Source organism: Paroedura picta, chromosome 8 (assembly GCF_049243985.1).
Source record: "Paroedura picta isolate Pp20150507F chromosome 8, Ppicta_v3.0, whole genome shotgun sequence".
NCBI classification, from domain to species: Eukaryota; Metazoa; Chordata; class Lepidosauria; order Squamata; family Gekkonidae; genus Paroedura; species Paroedura picta.
Genome location: NC_135376.1, coordinates 69995634 through 70015021, shown reverse-complemented (window position 1 = coordinate 70015021; position 19388 = coordinate 69995634). Strand labels below are relative to the sequence as shown.

Here is a 19388-nt window from a genome sequence, read left to right as displayed (position 1 = left end):
AATGTCAAGGGTGGCACCATAACACCTCATCACAAGGTCAACTATTCCCAGAACATGGGCTGGATGTTAAACCACTAAGATAGAGAGAGAGAATTTGAACGTATAATTCTAAGCCCTACTGACAAACTGTGCTCAGCACCAATGCTGAAATCACCCAGAATGGAGAGCATTGGGTTAATCTACCTGAAATATAATAGAAAATGCAGGAGAAATTAAACAAATAATACCAAAAATAAATCTCTCATGGACAGTGCAAATTAAGCAGGCCATACAAATAAAGAAGTGCACACTCCTTTCTCGTTCAACTTGTAGGGTAAAGACCCACCGAGAACTATTGCACAGTGGATCATCACAAAATGAAAGTGCCAACAACAGATGTTGTTGTTAGGTGCGAAGTCGTGTCTGACCCATCACGACCCCATGGACAATGATCCTCCAGGCCTTCCTGTCCTCTACTATTCCCTGGAGTCCATTTAAGTTTGCACAACAGATAGATTCTAACAAATAGTTTTAAATCACATGCAGTGCTGTATATTCAAAGCACCGTTTTCTGTAGATCTAGTCTGCCTCATACTTAGTGCCTCATACTAAAGAAATGAACAGTTTTTCTTTGCTAAGCAGGTAGCTGAAGGCTGCATTACAATGTATGCTGTCTCCTGTTTTGAAATCTTAAATGTACATTAATAAATATTGTTAGGTGCTAGAAACTTTGATACAGATACAGCCAGGAATTAATGCCAATACCCAGGCAACTCTGGTTCTTTATCTCTTCATCTGTGAGTTAAGAAATACGGACATAAGTAAAAATAGTCCTTGGAAAACATACTGAGTGCTACGAAATTGAAGACGTAGTAGTCAGGCTTCCCACTCCTCCCACAACATTAAAAACCCTCTAAAGTGAGCTGTTTCTATTTTGTTAGACAGAATACATAAGTATGATTTTCAGCATCAGTCAATCACCTTAAAGACCAACAATAAAAACATTTTAAAACTTTTAACTCAAATAGCAAAACTATATTTTTGCAAGCACCATCTAAAAATAAAATAAGCTATGCTAAGTGTTCATGGCTGGGGAATAAAGAGACTGGACCATATGCTGGGATAATCAAAGGGTCAACCTTATTTGCATTGCTCAAGAAGAAGAAGAAGAAGAAGAAGAAGAAGAAGAAGAAGAAGAAGAAGAAGAATTGGTTCTTATATGCTGCTTTTCTCTACCTGAAGGAGGCTCAAAGCGGCTTACAGTCACCTTACCTTTCCTTTCTCCACAACAGACACCCTATGAGGTGGGTGAGGCTGAGAGATCCCTGATATTCCTGCTCGGTCAAGACCAGCTTTATTAGTGCTGTGGCGAGCCCAAGGTCACCCAACTGGCTGTATGTGGGGGAGCGCAGACTCAAACCTGGCACACCAGATTACAAGTCTGCACTCCTAAGGATCCTTGGTGCCCAAAGGTCAAAATATCATTGCAGACTCAACTGCAATACAACAATTGGTGGGATGAAACCCTGAATTTTTAGGTGTCACATTCCTGTCAAGCTCTCAGTTGTAGAAAATCTCTGTATTAAAGTGTTAGTGAACAGGCACATGAAAACTTTTTGCCAAAAGTGGAGGCTACACAGAAATATCCACATTTAAGATGCTCCCAACCCTCCTCCTTCAGCACCTCTTGGCACCAAATCCAGGTTTGTTCCCACAAGGCCCAACATAGCTAGCTCATGATAGTGCAAGGGAGTCATTGTGCCTCCTATTCAAGGTCAGAGAAGATAACCAAAGAGGCCCCAGGAGACATGTGGAATGTAACTGCCAGCCTCCCTGGGGTTACATAGTTGAATAACATCCAGCCACATCTGGTCAACTAAGCTAGCAGAGCCATTTTTAAAACAGAATAAAACCCCTACAAACAATAACAGATCAGAGCATCAATGGGGCACAGACAGAGCACAGAATCAGAACACAACATCATCATGGCCCTATCACAATAGAAAGGGCTGCCAATCTCCATGAAGTGCCTGGAGAGCTCTTGCTATTACAATTGATCTCAAGATGATCAAGATCAGTTCCCCTGGAGAAAATGGCTACTTTGGAAGGTGGACAGTATGGCATTATACCATGCTGAGGTCCCTCCCCTCCCCTCCCCAAAGCTCTCCTTCCCCAGGTTCCACCCCCCGCCCCCCAAAATCACCAGGTATTTCCCAGCTTAAAGGAAGCCACCTTTATGGTGAGGCCATCCTGGCTCTGAGCCTTGAATCATCACATGGGTACAGCTTATACTTCTCCTTGCAAAAGCCTCTTTAATCCTTGAGAGAGGTGTGTCATGTCCTGCCCCTAGCTGCAAGGCTTATATGGCATGCCTCAAAGGGTTCCTGTCCCAGGTCAATGAAGACCCAGGCTTCTGGTCTGAGAGTTATCTCTTCATCTTCCAAAATTGTGTCCCGGGGCTCACCTGAGCTGTACTGTGTATTTCCCCCACCCTGCTCTGACCTCTGACTTTCAAAATAGGGCAGGCTACAACCCCAAACAGGCCAGACTTCCTACCTGGCCCCCAGATGGAGATCAGTTTGTTCCTGCTCTGGAACAGAAGAAGGAAGGATGGGTTCCTTCTCTGCTTGGTGTAGCTAAAAAGTGTGGCTGGCCCATATATGCCCTTTCCTGGTCTGCCCCAACAATTGGTACACAGCATCAATATTGGCTGGGTCTTGCTTCTTACCGCCAGAGCCAAACTCTACCTCCTCTTTCATGCTTCATCAGCGGGGCTTACTTCTGAGTAGACAAGGCATAGTCTTGCAGTATAACTGCTAATTTTGAAGGCTATTTGGATATCATAAAGGCAAGACATGAATTTTATTAATACATATATATTTTTAAAGTTGTTAATTAACATTGGTCCTTGTACCTTTTGCTGCTCCAGGGTTAGAGCTCAGCAACTTGATGGACAGAAATTTGAGTTCAATGGTAGCCCCAAGGTCAACAACCCTACCTATATTTAAGAAATGTTGTTTCAGATATAATTTTCAGAGCGTACAGCTGCACATACTAGCCTCGCTGTTCCTCTTTGCACCCAGAGTCGAACTTATTGACCTTGGGGCTACTACTAAACTCAAATTTCTGTCTGTTAACTCTTGTACTTGTATGCTGCTGGATGGCCATTCACAAGATTCTGATAATTGCCACAATTTTATCGCAGCTATAATTGCCCAGTCCATTAAGCAACTGAACTCCAGCTAAACCCTCCTGGAAATTAAACTACCGCTCTGTCCACACTCTACCTATATGTATGGTTGAGGTAACTGTGTTTCATTATATCTGAACAGAACAAGCTTCTATATTTAACACTTTGTCTATAATATTTGCACAGAGGCCTCCTGGGCGGAGCCTGTCTTCCTGCTGCTTCTTGTCCCTGGATCGTTACAGGCCAATCAGGATGTGCACAGTGTATTTTCATACAAAGATAACTTATGCAAAATGAATATATGAAACTCATATAAGAATCAGGTCAATGGCTCATCTAGCTATTGTAGGGCAGCAGCTATCTAGGTACAAGTCTTTTCAGCAGTTTGTTGGAACATTTGGACTAGTTGTATAGAAAAGTACTAGCACAGCCACTACCTCCTCACCTTCAACATGTCCAGACGTGCTCTGCTTACAGTGTTACCACTCCAGTTTTGTAAAGTGAGAACTGGTTGTATTAGAACTGGTAGTAGAAACAAATCCAGAAAGGGGGGAGGGGGGTAGTTCTGTGCAGAATGGAGAGTTGTGGTCTAAAACACTGTTTATCATGAAGATCTTCCAAACTGCATAGAAGGTCTCCTCAGTCATGCCAGATGCCATAGGAATTACAATAACTTAACATTCAGGAAATGTATGACATAATTTATTTGATACTTATATCCTGATTTTCATCTCCAGTGGGGATCCACAGCAGTGCACCACACTGTTCCTCCATGTCATCCTCACAACAATCCTGTGAGCTTGGTTAGGCTCTGAGTGAGTGACTGTATGTACTACATGCATACTTACATGTGTGTGCACATACAGAGTGTATGGAAACACTATAACACTGAAGCATTTCCTGGCAACTTCCACATGGCTTGTACAGTGTGCATGGAGAGATGATTTGGCGTAATGGAAAAAAGATTTTGACCTGTGAGCTGGGAAATCCCCTTTTCAAATATTACATCATCTATTAACCAGGTGATATTAGGCAAGCTATGAGCCTCTTGTGGCGCAGAGTGGTAAGGCAGCAGACATGCAGTCTGAAAGCTCTGCCCATGAGGCTGGGAGTTCAATCCCAGCAGCTGGCTCAAGGTTGACTCCGCCTTCCATCCTTCCGAGGTCGGTAAAATGAGTATCCAGCTTGCTGGGGGGTAAACGGTAATGACTAGGGAAGGCACTGGCAAACCACCCCGTATTGAGTCTGCCATGAAAATGCTAGAGAGTGTCACCCCAAGGGTCAGACATGACCCAGTGCTTGCACAGGGGATATCTTTACCTTTACCTTTATTAGGCAAACTATTTCTTCTATCAGCTTCAGCCCTTCATTTGTGCTATGGAGAGGATAAAAACAGCTGCTCAGTATCAAGCATCAGTAAAAATTACTGAGGGTGTATAGAAGAAGTGATCTGAACCCTTTAAAACCAGAATTTACAAAATGGTGTGCTGGAGAATACTCGTGTACTATGAGAATAGTGGTAGTGTGCTATGACAGAAAAATACAGCCCAAATTAGTCACCCAACAAGGAGATTTCTCTCTGTAACCCTCTCTCCCTTTTGGTCATCGCCCACTGGGGGACAATAATCTTACCATGTCTTTTTATCAGGTATGATTGGATCATTCACTCAGTGCCAAACGATAGGAGATGCTGTCTTCGTCTCTGGCACCAGTATGCGGCTGCCATTTTGAAGTCATTTTTAAAGCCTGTGAGGGCCTGATCCTGATTGGGCCTGCAATGTGGTGGGCCAAAGTGCTCCCTCCCCAGTGCTTTATCAAGTTCCAGAGCATGCCCCCAGGCTGTTTTGGCACTTGAAAAGACATGGGGGGGGGACCCAGCTCACCATACTGCAGGGATTGGCCCTTCTTCACATTTTCAAATCATTTTAAAATGGTGGCAATGTCCCCATAGTGGTCATGCAGAAGGTCTAGTTTTGCCTTTAGTCCCAATGTAGACATGAAACAGCATCATGGGATGCAGTCTGTTACTTCTCTGTGTGAGTCACTGTTCTGGATATGCCTCACTAGGGCCACTCAGATCAGTGGCTTGTGCAGAAACATACAGGCTGGGTTGTCTAAGGGATTGAAAATAATTTTTTTAATGCCATCAACTTCAGTAAAAAACAAACAAACATGACCTTGGCCAATACAACAGCATCATTATTCCTGGCTCTGAATTAGCCCCAAATTCTCCTCACATTATCTTTGCAGATCTTGGGGTCCTACCACATCCTGTTTGGTTTCCATAAGATACAGTTGCTCTGATACTGGAGGCGTCCCTCCTCCTTAACTAATCTTAATTACCTTGACCTTGTTCTTTGGAAACTCCCTTCTCAACATTGTTCTCATAATCTCCTTCTAGCCTCTGAAGATCAGTTTAAGATTTACCCTTCTGGCTCAGATAGACCTCGCCACAATGTTCCATTTGTTAGGGAAGCGGCAGTCCTCTCTTACCCAGATTGCCCAAAACAGAAAATACCATCCTATAGCTACATTGCCCCATCTTCAGAATGATCACATATGTTTAAAAAAACTACTAAAATTGAACCCTATCACATGCCACGTTGTGTACATTTAAGAATTGTCCAGTTGGGGAAAAGAAAGACAGTGGTATGAAATGATTGTACGATCAAGGGTCTGTCATTCATACTTGGTCCCGAGTCCGGCTACATTTATATAGAGTGAATTATCTTTGCAACGGATGCCATTGTGGGTTTGCAATCCTCTAGAAGGATAGAATAGTCTTGTTAATAGAATATGATATTTTGAATGTGTATTATGAGAAGGTCATGCTTCTTTCCCTGATTTTGGGGAATGTATGAAAATACCCGTTTTATATATTTAAAGAACAAGCCACACCATTAAAGGCCTGTTCTTATAAAGAATGTAAACTTGTGCTACTGCTTGCCGATTTACGTAACAGCTGGAGGATTGTGCGGAAGAGATTCTTATTTAACCAGCTATAAATCTTGTCTGTTCTTGCAGCACCTTCCCAAGACTCCAAATAAATCATCAGTAAACAAATCCTATTCCAGAATACCAAGATATTACAAATGAAGAATAGCTAATTTATCATATTGTTTACCCTGTTTGAGCAGCCCACCAGTTCTGACATTAGGCATAGTTGCTTTTTCGATTCTTTATATTATTAAATCCTGGGTTAAACTCTAGCTCCTGTGTTTTCCCACTAATCCTTCTTGGAGGGGGGGGGGGAACAGCGGCTGTTTCTAAGCTAATTAATGAAGGTCTGGATTTTTCTCTGTGCTCTAAGCTGCTGAACCATTTGCTGGGGCAAGGTGCTTCCTCGTGTTTATTGGCAAATTCCCAAGTTTCAGGTAAATAATCCTAGGATAAACCAATACTGAAAGGGGGCTATTACCAATTTTAACTGATATTCCACCTTTTCAACTGCTCCTCTGGCTATTGATTTTCCCTGAAGGTTGCCACCCTTTCCTGACAGAGGTGCCACATCTTAAAAGCTGTTTGTCAGGCTTCAACAGGTGTGCATAGCTTTTACCAGTCCCTGCTCTGTAGCCAGGAAATCCAAATGCATGGCATTTCTGCTGAACAGGGATTAATAAACATCTCAGGGCATTGCGAGTGTTGCCTGCTTTGGTTTGGGAAATTTCTGGAGATTACAAGGTGGTGTCTGGGGAGAACAGTGTTTGAGGAGGATGTCATAAAGTTCACCCAAAGTTCTGTGGAGTAAAGCCTGAGGAGGCTGAAGTTTGGGGTATAAAGACATGGAGTCCAATATCTAAAGCAGCCATTTTCTCCAGGTGAATTGATCTCTGTCTCCTGGAGAGCAGTAGTAATAGCGGGGAATCTCCAGCCACCACCTGTTGGTTGGCAACCAGAGTGGCCATTTGTTGCAGAGGAACTGGCCCCTGTTGCCTGGAGATGAGTTGTAGATCTGGGAGAATTCCAGGCAGCACCTGGAGGCTGGGAACTCTCAGGGGGAAATAAAAGATACTTTTCTGCTTTCCCCAATATTATCAAGAATTAAAAATTTATATAAACTGAAAATGTTACAGCTCAGATCAGATGAATGAAATTAAATTGTTTTATTTCTTTGAAATATAAATCTTGCCTCTCCATTTACCATGGATCCAGCAGTTCACAATAAAACAGTAAAACCTTAGAACAGGTTTTCTCAACTAGGATTTTGCAAAAACCCTGGGGTTTTTCCATAGCCTCAGAAGGTTTTTGCAGATTGGGTGGGAGTTAATTAATTTTTAATATATTTTAATTTTTAAACAGAAATTATCAGGTGATATGACCACATATGGTCATGTTGACCTGCCCCTACCCAAATGGCCAATGATGGGCTTGGAGGGGGTGGGAAGGGGAGGGCCCCGGCCATACAAATCCTTGTTGGCTAAGGCTTGTCACCTATGCTGTCACTTCCTGTGCTGTGGGAGTTTCCTGGCAATGTCACATCTGATGGAAGCGTCTGGGTGACATGTGACTTCTAGGGGTGTAGCAGGAAAGGCTGCCTTAGATGTTCAATCCTAAACAGAGTTACAACATTTTAACTTAAAACTTAGAGGAGTATAAGCCTGTTTAGAATTGCCCTGGAAAAGCACACACTCAACCACCAATAATAAATTGCAATAAGGCATTAACAATCCAGCTGCCAGAAGTAAACTGAAACTCAAAAAGCAACAGTAGATAAAGTATAACAATTTCTAATGGTCACAGCAGTTAAAACCCAAATACCAGAAACAACTTCATCAAGGGAAAGCATCAATCATAATCATAGTGGATGTGTATCAAAATCACATTAAAAACTGGAATGAATAAAGTCTTTGCTTTATAGAATGGATTGCAGATTTTGTTACAGCTGGGAGGGAGGTCCTACCACTGGTGCCCTGCCTAAAAGAAAAGATTCCCATCTCTCATGTTATCTCTGACAGGGGAGGCACACAGAGCACATACTTTAACGATAGTCTCAGGGGATAGGCAGGCAAATAAGGGAGAAAGTGATCCCTCAGATAACCAGAAGGCTTTATGGGTACCCACCAGCTCTTTGAATTGTGCCTGAAAACACACTGTGCAAGATTTGAGTCCAAAAACACCTTAAAGACCAACAAGATTTCCAGGATGCATCTGGTATCTGATGAAGGGAACTTTGAGTCTTGAAAACGTATGCTCTGAGAATCTTGTTGGGCTTTAAGGTGTTACTGGACTCAAATTTTCATTTGTGTAACAAAGGCTGGTTTTATTGCCTTCACTCTGTAGTCTCGGAGGACATTGCTAGAGGATAAACCAGGATTAAACCCAGATGCCTGCATTCTTAAGTCATGGGAAACTATAGATAAAGCTAACAGTGGCTGAAGAACCAAGTCTATGTGGGTAGCAGCACATTCTTAGACCCTTAGTTCAGGCCCTGGTCTGATGAACCATAGATAACGGTAGATAGTGGGCCACATTCAGAAAATGCAGTTGGCTCTGATTCGGGTGAGATATGTATGATTTGTCCTCAAAGGATGCTGGATTCTCTTGGATTCACTTACATTGAGGAACACAGGACGCTAGTTATTCATTTTTTTAAAAAGGGGAAACCACATGAATTGATATTCTAAAAAGTACTGGTTTTATTCAAGGTGTAAGCTTTTGTGTGCATGCGCACATGAACAGAATCTGAGGAAGTGTGCTTGCACACCAAAGCTTGCCTTGAATAAAACTTGGCTGGTCTCCAAGGTTCAACTGGATTCAAATTTTGTTCTACTTTAGAAGAATGATATTACAGGAAGCCAATATTTACTATTATTGAGATTGGGTTATCATATAAATTAATTTTAGCATTGTATCCTGACTAAATTTTAGAGCTGTTTGCAGTTAGGATTTCTAAATTCAGAGATGATGAATGCTAGGCCAAGACCAGTACTTGAATAACTTGGGAAAGGTCAGAGAAACTTCCACTTGTGATACCTCCTCCTTTAGTTAGTGTTTATATAAAGTAGAAGCAGGTTCTGGCCATGAACTATTTATTTATTCCCTCTTATAACTCCAATAGTGACCAAGACCCTTCAAATCCAGCAAATTCTGGTCCCATGACAATTTCTCTTGGTTAACAGCAGTGACCTTTAATCTGGAGAGCTGGGTTTGATTCCCCCTTCCCCCACATGCAGCCAGCTGGGTGATCTTGGACTAGTCACAGTCCTGATAGAACTGTTCTCACAGAGCATTCAGAGCTCTCTCAGCCCCACCTACCTCATAGGGTGTCTGTTGTGGGGAGAGGAAGGGAAGGAGCCACATTGAGACTCCTGTGGGTAGTGAAAAACAGCTCTTCTTCTTACCTCTTCATGGAGGACAGCTGAAGGACTGGCGGCCCCCCAGGGCTGAGTTTGGCTCAGGGACAGCATCAGCACATTCCTCATTTGAGAAAAGAATCAGGTGAATTGGACCAAATTAATTAAATGTATAGAATTTGCTGAATTGAGAAAACCACTCTTACCAAAGATCCCCAAAGACTTTGGTTCAGTTCTGTTTCTGCTAGTGACAGGAAAATGTAATCAATGTTCGCCATTTTTACAGCTTTGGTATTAGAAAGGTGGGAAGTATCGCCTTGGCAGAAGACCTTCCTATGTTCTTCAAAGTACATTCAAGGATAATTCTGTCTCTTCAAATATAACCTGTTAAAGTTTTTAAATAGAAGCACTAATGACTCCTAATATAATTAACTCACAGCACTGAATACGTTACTGATTAAGGCTCAGAGTTGGAGCTCTCCCTTAAGTAAATATACTGGTGACATTAATGAACGTTTTGAGTAGGGGATGATATGTCTGAAACAGGATTTTCACATTTGTTTCTAGCAGAAATACAGCAATTGTGATTCTGCAAAATGCAAAGTTGCACTGGAGATCTAATTACTAACATTTTACTGTCTCCCCCCAGTTACAGTCAAAACTAATTTTTTTTAAAAAAAACAAGCAAGACTCTATGACAAATTTATCAATGAATTACCCATAACAATACTCTTATGAAATGGAGTAATCCTAAACAGAGCTAAACATTTCTAAATCCATTGCAGCCAATGGGGTTTGAAGGGTATAAATCAGTTTAGGATAGCACTGCTAATCCATTCTTACACTGTTTTATGAAATTGGCATTTTAATGATGTGGTATTGATTCACAAAACCATTTTTAAAAATTAATTTTATTTATTTCACACACAGACCAAAACCACAACAGAAAGCACAAAAGAACAAAACCATCCGATAGCTCACATCCCATAAGGAGACAAAGCCTTATTGGGTCATGTCATGGAATTGCTCCAACCAGTAAAAATAGCGCATGCACACACACAACCATGAACCAAAACCAAGAAGAAAAAAACAAAAGAGGGCGGGTCCATCAAAACTGGCCATCATTCCACACCATTTCATTAAATTCCTTCCTAAAGGACAACATCCTCTGATAGGAGTATTCAATGCCTTAGTCAAAACTGTCAAGATAATGATTAGCAAGACCTTTTTTTCTTTCCTTTGAGGAAATATTTATCAGAGAGTGATTGGTTTGGCTTATTGATGGATTGTTCTCAATAAACATGATGAACCTCGTGTTAAAAAATGACACATTGCTTACAAATTGTGACCTTTTTAAGGTTGTGTAAATCTTCCTCAGCTTCTTGTAGGAAGAACATAATAAAAGGATAAGAAATAAACAACACACGGTATGATTCATCTGAAGAAGTGTGCATGCACACAGAAGCTTATACCTTGATTAAAACATTTTTGGCCTTAAAGGCGCCCCTAGACTCAAACTTTATTCTGCTGCTTCAGGCCATCCCACCCACCCACCCACCCACCTACCTGGATCACCAAAACTCAAGCACTGCTACATCATGTTCATTTTAATGATACATTGAAATATACCCTTAATTGCTTGCTTGTTTAAAAAGGATAAATGACATGGGTACCAATGCAATCTGTGAAGAAGAATCCATTTTAATTTGAGTGGCAATCCTAAAATGTTAATATTAGAACCACAGTGATGAGACACACATCACTCTTGATCCTCTTGATCTTTTCTCCTGTGATGTGCCTTGTTAATTTAAAAGGATTGTCTACCAAGCTTCCCAGCTGGCAGCAGCAAGCAGTAAATCAATGCTGTTCATCAGTCCCACACGAGGGAGACAAGCTGTAATGTAATAGGCCAAATCCCACCAACCTCCCTACTATTGCAAGGAGGAGGAGGGACAAAGAAGCAAGCCAATTTTTCCTCTTTGCCGTTGTCCCATTTCATATCAGTTTTTGTCCATGTGGGTCTCTGGGATAGCATTTTGGAGTGGCAAAGAAGACACCTCTTTTTTTCACTAATAGAAACCATGGTAGCATCCAATAGTAAAACCCTAATCCTGGTCTTGCTATACAATTGCATGATTTTGAGTATTGCAGTCAAACACTCTCCTAACCCACGTCAGTGTGTCCTAGGAAGGACATCATCCCAACTCTATGATTCTAAACAATCCATAATTGGCCAGTCAGTGAAATATCTTGTTTCCATGATGGGACACAGGCTGGATTGGCATCTTCTCTTGTTCCTATTATATAGCAAAGGGTGCCAACTATAGCTAAAAGTCTAACTATTGTGCAAGTAACACTGAAATGAATGGAAGCTACACAGGGATTCAGGAAAGCTTTTTCATAGCTCCTATTGGTTTTTGTGGGCCTTGTACAGGAGGATCTGCTCACCAGAATATGTCCTATGGGCTATTTGATCAGCACCTAAAATCTGTCACTGGATATGGTTGCTCACTTTGCCTCATGCTCTCTCTGGTATAAATTGATGGTAAAACTCACACTGTTTATTCTGGGATCACCGAACTAAAATCTGTGGGACTGCTCCAGGTCAAAATGGCCGCAGAGATGACTGAAGGAAGACTGTACAATTGTACAGTGCTAGCTGGATCCTATATTAAGTTTTTATTTAATGTATTTAAAGCATTTCTATCTCACCTTATCTGCACAGATTCAAGGCCCACAACCCTGTTGATTTCAAGGAGCTTACAATGCAATCTTAAACAGAGTAGCATCCTTTTAAATCCATGGATTTAGAAGGGTGCAACTCTTAGAACTGCAATGTTAGGCTTCTGTAACTCAGAATAGGATTAGTCCGTAAGACTGATGCAGCCCGTTGACTATGTACCATCACCTTTTAGACAGGATTCTCATGTGGCTATTCTCAAGAGATGGAACACTCTCTGTGATAATAAACACTGATAAAAAGAAATGGTACAACAAGGTCTTCAGTTAAATTCAGTTTATTGGTTAAACACAGAAGTGTGGATTTCTGAAAACAGGCTTTAAAACACTAAAAGAGCCAGTTTGGTGTAGTGGTTAGGAGTGCAGACTTCTAATCTGGCATGCCAGGTTCGATTCTGCGCTCCCCCACATGCAACCAGCTGGGTGACCTTGGGCTCGCCACGGCACTGATAAAACTGTTCTGACCGAGCAGCCATATCAGGGCTCTCTCAGCCTCACCCACCCCGCAGGGTGTCTGTTGTGGGGAGAGGAATGGGAAGGCGACTGTAAGCCACTTTGAGCCTCCTTCGGGTAGGGAAAAGCGGCATATAAGAACCAACTCTTCTTCTTCTTCTTCTTCTAAAACATAGTTGCTTAACACAGCATAAAGAGTAAAACCTAGGCCCATTCCACACAAGTTAAATGTAGCAGGAGTGTGGCAAATTGTAAACGCTACTAATTTGCAGTTATGCACGATGTGCACACAATCTGCCACACTCCTAAAACAGACCCACGAAAAGCGCTTCGTTGTAGCGCTTCCAGGGAAATCCCAAAAAGTGGATTCACCCTCTGGAAAGCGCTACACTCTTGCAAACAATCTGCAACAATTTTGAAAAAGTTCTCTGCGTTCCCATTGTTGCAGTTTCAGCAAAGTCCCTCCCCCCTGGCCCTCTCCTCTGAACTTCCGGCGAAGCGATCGCCATTTTTTTCCCTCGGAGCGAGCGGAGAGCAACGAGCCGGCGAGCTTTCATTCAGCCAGCGAGGCTTCTCCAGCTGCAGTCCCTCCACAGAGCTGCTTTAAAGCTCCCCTCAAGTCACCAAGCACAACACAGCCCCATTTGCAAGTTCCCTTTATTTTCGGCCAAAAATTGCGCCCGTGCATGGGGGGGGGATTTTTTTTCACTCGGAGGAGTGTGGCAACGATTAAATGGCAGCTCACATGCCAGCTGCCAGCTGAATGGGTCTCTACGTTAGGAGGAAGCAAGGAATCAAGGAACCAAGGCATATTGTTTTTCTTTTTTTAAAAAAAACTGTGCTTAAAGGGAAAGGGGCTTTTCCGGAGCATGGTAACAACTGCCCATTGACTGCTCATTTGATTGATGGCCAGGGGCGGGACAAAGCACGGAAAAAATCGCTTCCTTTCTAGCAATTTTTGTCAAGACTGGGAACCTGTGGGAAATGATTGAAATGCAACTGGATTCCACTACAAAGGCAGGTATGCGTTACACCGAATTCCACTATTTTAAATTCCATTTTTTCTTTCTATAAGCAATTTGCCACATTGATCCTTGTGCGTAATGGGCCCTAATATAGCACATTGAGTTGGCAACTGGCCACATAAATTCCCATGAATTCCACCCCATACTGAATATACTGACTGTTAGAAAGGAAAGATGTAATTTCGACAGAATCATCAGTTCTTGGTGCAGTTGTTAAGAGCGGCCGCCTCTAATCTGGAGAGCTGGGGTTGATTCCCTGCTTCTCCACCTGCAGCCAGCTGGGTGACCTTGGGCTAGTCACAGTCTTGTTGGAGCTGTTCTCACAGAGTAGTCCTGTCAGTGCATTCTCAGGCCACCCACCTCACAGGGTGTCTGTTGTGCGGAGAGGAAGAGTAAGCAATTGTAAGCTGCTTTGAGACTCCTGTGGGTAGTGAAAAGCGGGGTATAAAAAACAACTCTTTTTCTTCTTCTAACAACTCATCAAGGATTTTCTCCCCATGGCAAATCATAGAATGGACTGCATAGTATGCAGAAACAAACACCTTATGTTTCAACATTAATACATATACAGTTTGGCCCAGAGGTACTTTCCAACACAGCATAGACCCTCCCCCTCAAAGAAAAACTTGAGTAGGCATGGTTAGACACTGGAGGTCCATCATAAATTGGTAAGATTCTCTATTTAAAAATTCCTTTTTAGTTGTACCATGTAGCAAACTATAGAAATCATCTTATTTATTTAAAAATCATGCACTCTAGTTTAAACATTCCTGAGGTAGCGTAAATTACAAAACAAAAAATTATACAATAAAATAACAATCAGTGGTATAAACCATTCCAACTAGAGCAGGAGCACCATTTTCAAAAAAAATTAGAGCAGTTAAAATAGAAATAATTAAATGGAGAAATACCCCACAAAATCTAAGAATACTTCACCCAACAAGATAAACCTTGTTCTTGACAAAGCAAAAGTATTTTAGTATAATTATTCTTGTGCATCTGAAAGCTCCGTTTAGAGATAGAGCTTCTTTCAATTTGTCCACAGCTACATTTGGCAACCTCTAGCTGGCACACTCCCCCAAATATCGGCCCCCATGGTTTCAAAGGGATTTTGCATAGGATTGCAGCCAAGTTCTTTGAAATAATTAATGTGTTTAGATATTTCAGGTTTAGGAAATAAGATTTGTATAATTACATATAAAACTGAGCATAAATTCAGGCTTTCAATATTTTTCTGAACTATGCATTGTGTTAGTTTTCTATCACTTTTAAGCAGCTAATAACCCAGTCAACCTAATTTTGTCAAAGTTTGGAAGTTTGGGTTGGCCACTGTTAGTATGTTCATGGGAAACCACCAAGGAAGGCTCTGTTTAGGATGGCACAGTCAAAGAACCTACCTGAGGTTGGCTGTACATGGCTGATGGGAATGTGTTCAGTTTAGTGGATGACAAAACATCCAGTTCTTGTCTGGGGTATTAAGTGTTTTGACATAGGAGGCTTTGGCCTTGTCTATGTTTACATAAATACATGGATCTTGTCAGTGCAGAGCAGAAATCAAAAAGAGGCATTCCGATTTGCATTATGCTCATGGTTGGTTTTACATTCCCATTTCAACCCAGTTTAAGCAATGCCTACTTTGAAGTTTTTGTGAAAATACCTTTATCCCTCTCTAGAAGTCTATGGCGCTCTTCTGGCTCAAAGAATTTATCATAGGACATTCTTTGGCCTTCAAAAATCATTTGTATTTGATTTAGTGGTATAGGACTAGATTGAAATACAGCAAACTGCATACTGGATAGCAGCAAACATTAGTAATTTAAATAAAGTCAGATCGTCACCTGGTTAGAATGGAATTATCTCTGCTGACGCACACTGAGTTTTTCCGGTTTAAAATCTCATCAGTTGCCTAATTCTGTGCCCTTCAGCTGCAGTGTACCATATACATTTTTGGAACAACCTTATTTCACACATTTTCAGCCTTGTTTGAGACTTGGTAATTAGAAAACCTGAGTGGTAACTTGCAGAGCAATCCGAAATCTATTGAAGTCAAGGAATTTAGAAGAGTGTCATTTTGGTTAGGGTGTCAGATTCATGCCAGCAAGGGATAAGTAAGCACTCAAGTCCTGAGACCAAACACATATAAATCTAGTGAAGTATTTCTAAAATCCAAATGTGGACAAGTTATTGTGTATCTATCCATCTGACCCTTGATGAGATCCACCCATTGTTTTTGCTGAGTCTCAGCTCATTGCCTACCTTCCTACAACCCCATCCCACAAAGCTTTTTCCCATATCGGTCTCCTGCTCTTCTACACAGCCATCTTGATGGTCAAAGGAAAACCCCTTCTCCCATTTTTACCAACAGAGAAACTGGCTGGGGATCGGAAATTGCTCCTGCTACTGAAAGTAATGAGAACTGAACTACAGATTGCATTTTGTTCCTGTACAGCTTGACATTGGCTACCTAAAATGGTGACAAAGCAGGGTTAGAGATTTATCATATGGCTAGTGACAATTATAATCTTTATAACCTACTCTGGTCTCTTCTGTGTCCTACATATACTTTCTTACTCGAGAAACTGACAGTCTGGACAGTTTCTCCTTTCCTTACTCGTGACAAAGTTTCCTGAGTTACTTTCTTTCCTGCAGAACAAATTTAGAGTCCAGTGACACCTTTAAGATCAACCAAGTTTGATTCAAGGTATGAGCTTTTGTGTGCATGCACACTTCCTCAGATATAAAAGCTCAAACCTTGAATAAAACTTGGTTGGTCTTAAAGGCACCCCTGGACTTAAAATTTGGTCTGCTGCTTCAGACCAACACAGTTACTCACTTTCCTGCATCATTCTCTCCCCCACCCCAAACACATCTCTGTTCCAAAGGTACGCCCAAATATAGGCTTAGTCCTAGGAGGCGCTGCTTTGTCAAAAACTCTTTAAGTTTTATAAACTGCATGCCTTTGATTTGCAATAAACAATCATCCTGTCCAAAACCAAAAAATTCTCACTCACCTTTCTTACATCCGGGACATTGTATAGCTTCTTGGTATGGGCAACCCACCCTGCTATCCCATAGTCCAGAGGAAAATAAATTTCCTTTTCAGGAGGTATCAGGTTTTTCTCATATGAGGACGTAGGGGTGACATCTAAGAGCCGGGTAGCCACCTCTGGTGCACCATTGCGGGAACGATAAAGAAACATGCTACAACGGTCAGCATTCAGCAGCTGTGCCATCCTTTGTAGGATCTTGTGAACTATCTTTTCAATGGTACCTGTTTCATCCTGGATTTCCAACAGCAACTCAAAGAGCACGTTTGATTCCTCCAGTTTAGTCATCTCCTTGAAGGAGATCCCCTCCTTCACAGCCCCGGGGCTGACTTTGAAGATATCCCCCAGTGCTTCTGCTCTGAGCTTTCGGTCAAAATACTCCTTGGCAAATTGTGGATTGTTCTCCAGGTATTTCTCAACATCATTTTTACTGATCCCACCCATTTTGTATGGCTTTTCTTTGGCAACGTAAAAAAAAGAAAGTAAGAAAATTAGAACCTCATCACTCTTGGAACAGCTGCAGTAGCAGTCACAAATAAAACCCTTATTTCGCTTCTAATGAGAAAACGGCAAGCCGCACATTCTGTATCTCCCATAGGCGTAGTATTGTGGAGTTGTTCTGTGGCTTTCCAACCTTCTAAAATCCTTGAGGTATGACAGCAGTTCACTGGCTTAGTGTCTTCTTAGTGAAATATCCAGGAGACTGCTAATTAAAGAGATGTCAGGACACTAAACCCTTGAGCACTCTTAGCACATAAATCCAGAGGGAGTCATTTTAGCATGATAAACTAACCCAACCATCCCTAGATTGCGCAATAGTGCAATCGTGAATATTCTAAGGGTGTGTCCATCTAGGCCCTTTATGACATCTTGAATGTGTTTTTCACTGACATGCAGGGTGGTGACTGGTGAATTCTTCTTTAGGTGTCCTCCTCTTCCATATGTGTGTGGATTACTGCTTGCAAATGTAATCCAATGCACATGCAATCCCATGTACACGCAAAGGCCCTGCTCCATATGCATTTCCAATAACATGGACACAGTCACAAGCAAGGAAGGGGTTCAGTTTTGAGGAATGCTTTGTCCTCCAAGATATGTGGGCTTGAATATCCCATAAAAATATCCAGCAGGTTGAATACCAGTTCCTAGACTATAAATAATTGTCTGATAACTATGAGCCTTAGCGTTTGGAAAGGGTCAGTAATGTTTTAAAGGTTTGTTGTGATACTGAGGGGGGGGAGGAACTTGAGGACTATCTTGTACGTCTTTAAATATGATATAATTTTTAAAGATTATATATATATTTGCATGTGTAAACAGATTTGCCTAATGATTTATGAATAATTAGTACGTTTCACAGGCTTTTAGATACTGCCCTATATATTTATTCAAAACATATCCATAACAATTTTCCTTTTTACCAATATAATGTAGCATGGTAGTGTAGTGGTCTAATAAATATGCTTTTTTGGTCTCTGTAGCTTCATGGGTTTAATCAATCTATTAACCAATACAAACATCACTTCTGGTAAGCTATACTGTGGTCCTATACACTGTGTCATGCGGTAAAATCCCAAACCACATCACACCCTTCTTATACTATTGACTTCATTTGATTAAAAATGGTGTAATTCTGGTTGTAAGTCGTGGCTTTTTGGGGTAGATTGTAAGAATGGTATAACTCTGCTTAGAATTGGGCTGTTAGCAATTGTTTGGTTTGACTGCACATATTATAGCTTCTGGATCTTGAACAAAGTCTATTCTTTGTCTCTGGTAAAAGTGTTTTCTTTTTAACTCTCAGTTCTTAAACAAAGCCAAAAATATATACATTACCTGAGAATGTAATTTTTTTTGTACGAGATTATTTTAAGAATTAGATGTACAATTAACATGTTTATCAGATCTATTCATGAGGGCCTCCTGCCCCACAGCAATATTTCAAGGAGACCAGAGGTCTGCTGTATATATATAATTAACTCTCATCCATTAGGAAAACCCTTCCAGGACTGACAGAAAACCCCAGATAAAGATTTGGATGTGACAAGTTGGTTTATGTTTGAAGTTGGAGTGAATAGAATATTATTTGAATAAGAATTGCTTTATTGATTGCATATGAGAAATATGGGACAAGTTTAGTGATAATCTCTTATTTCTGTAGTGAGAGAACTAGCTGGATGGAGGAAACTAGATTCCTAATACTGGGGAAAAACTAGGTTAGATAAATATTGTGATGGTTATAGAGTTATAATGCAATATAATTCAGCATCTCAGTGTAGTGATGGAGATATTGTGGAATTTCAGTTTCTTCAGTTGAAAAAATTTACTGTAATCAGAATATCATTTTGTAAACAAAAGCTAGAAGCAAAATTAACTTCCTTCAAGCTTCTTCTTAGCTCTAAGGATATTCTATTTCCAGTTTTTGCAAACTGGTATGTACTAGTGTTTGGAGTGCTTGCTAGACTTATTTACAAAAAAAATAAATAAGACAGAATACCTTGGAACATGAATTCTTTTTTCTCAGCTGCTCTGAAATTTTCATAACCTCCCTCCTATCAGACATGCCCACCGGATACATCACAAGGTAATACTCAGTTTGACCAACCTCTTAAGTTGGGTGGTATAAAAATATAATAAATAAATAAAATGGAACTGAGGTGTTAAA

General features: G+C 41.1%; 1 protein-coding gene across 1 annotated transcript in view; it reads right to left on the bottom strand.

Annotated features, from left to right (window-relative positions):
- Positions 1–17522, bottom strand: part of PDE6C (phosphodiesterase 6C) — a 49278-nt gene extending 31756 nt beyond the window's left edge. The window contains exon 1 of the mRNA XM_077350280.1: positions 16691–17522. Coding sequence (XP_077206395.1) covers positions 16691–17170 — 480 coding nt within the window. The 5' untranslated portion in view covers positions 17171–17522. The remainder of the gene's footprint in view (positions 1–16690) is intronic.
- Positions 17523–19388: the final 1866 nt, after the last annotated feature.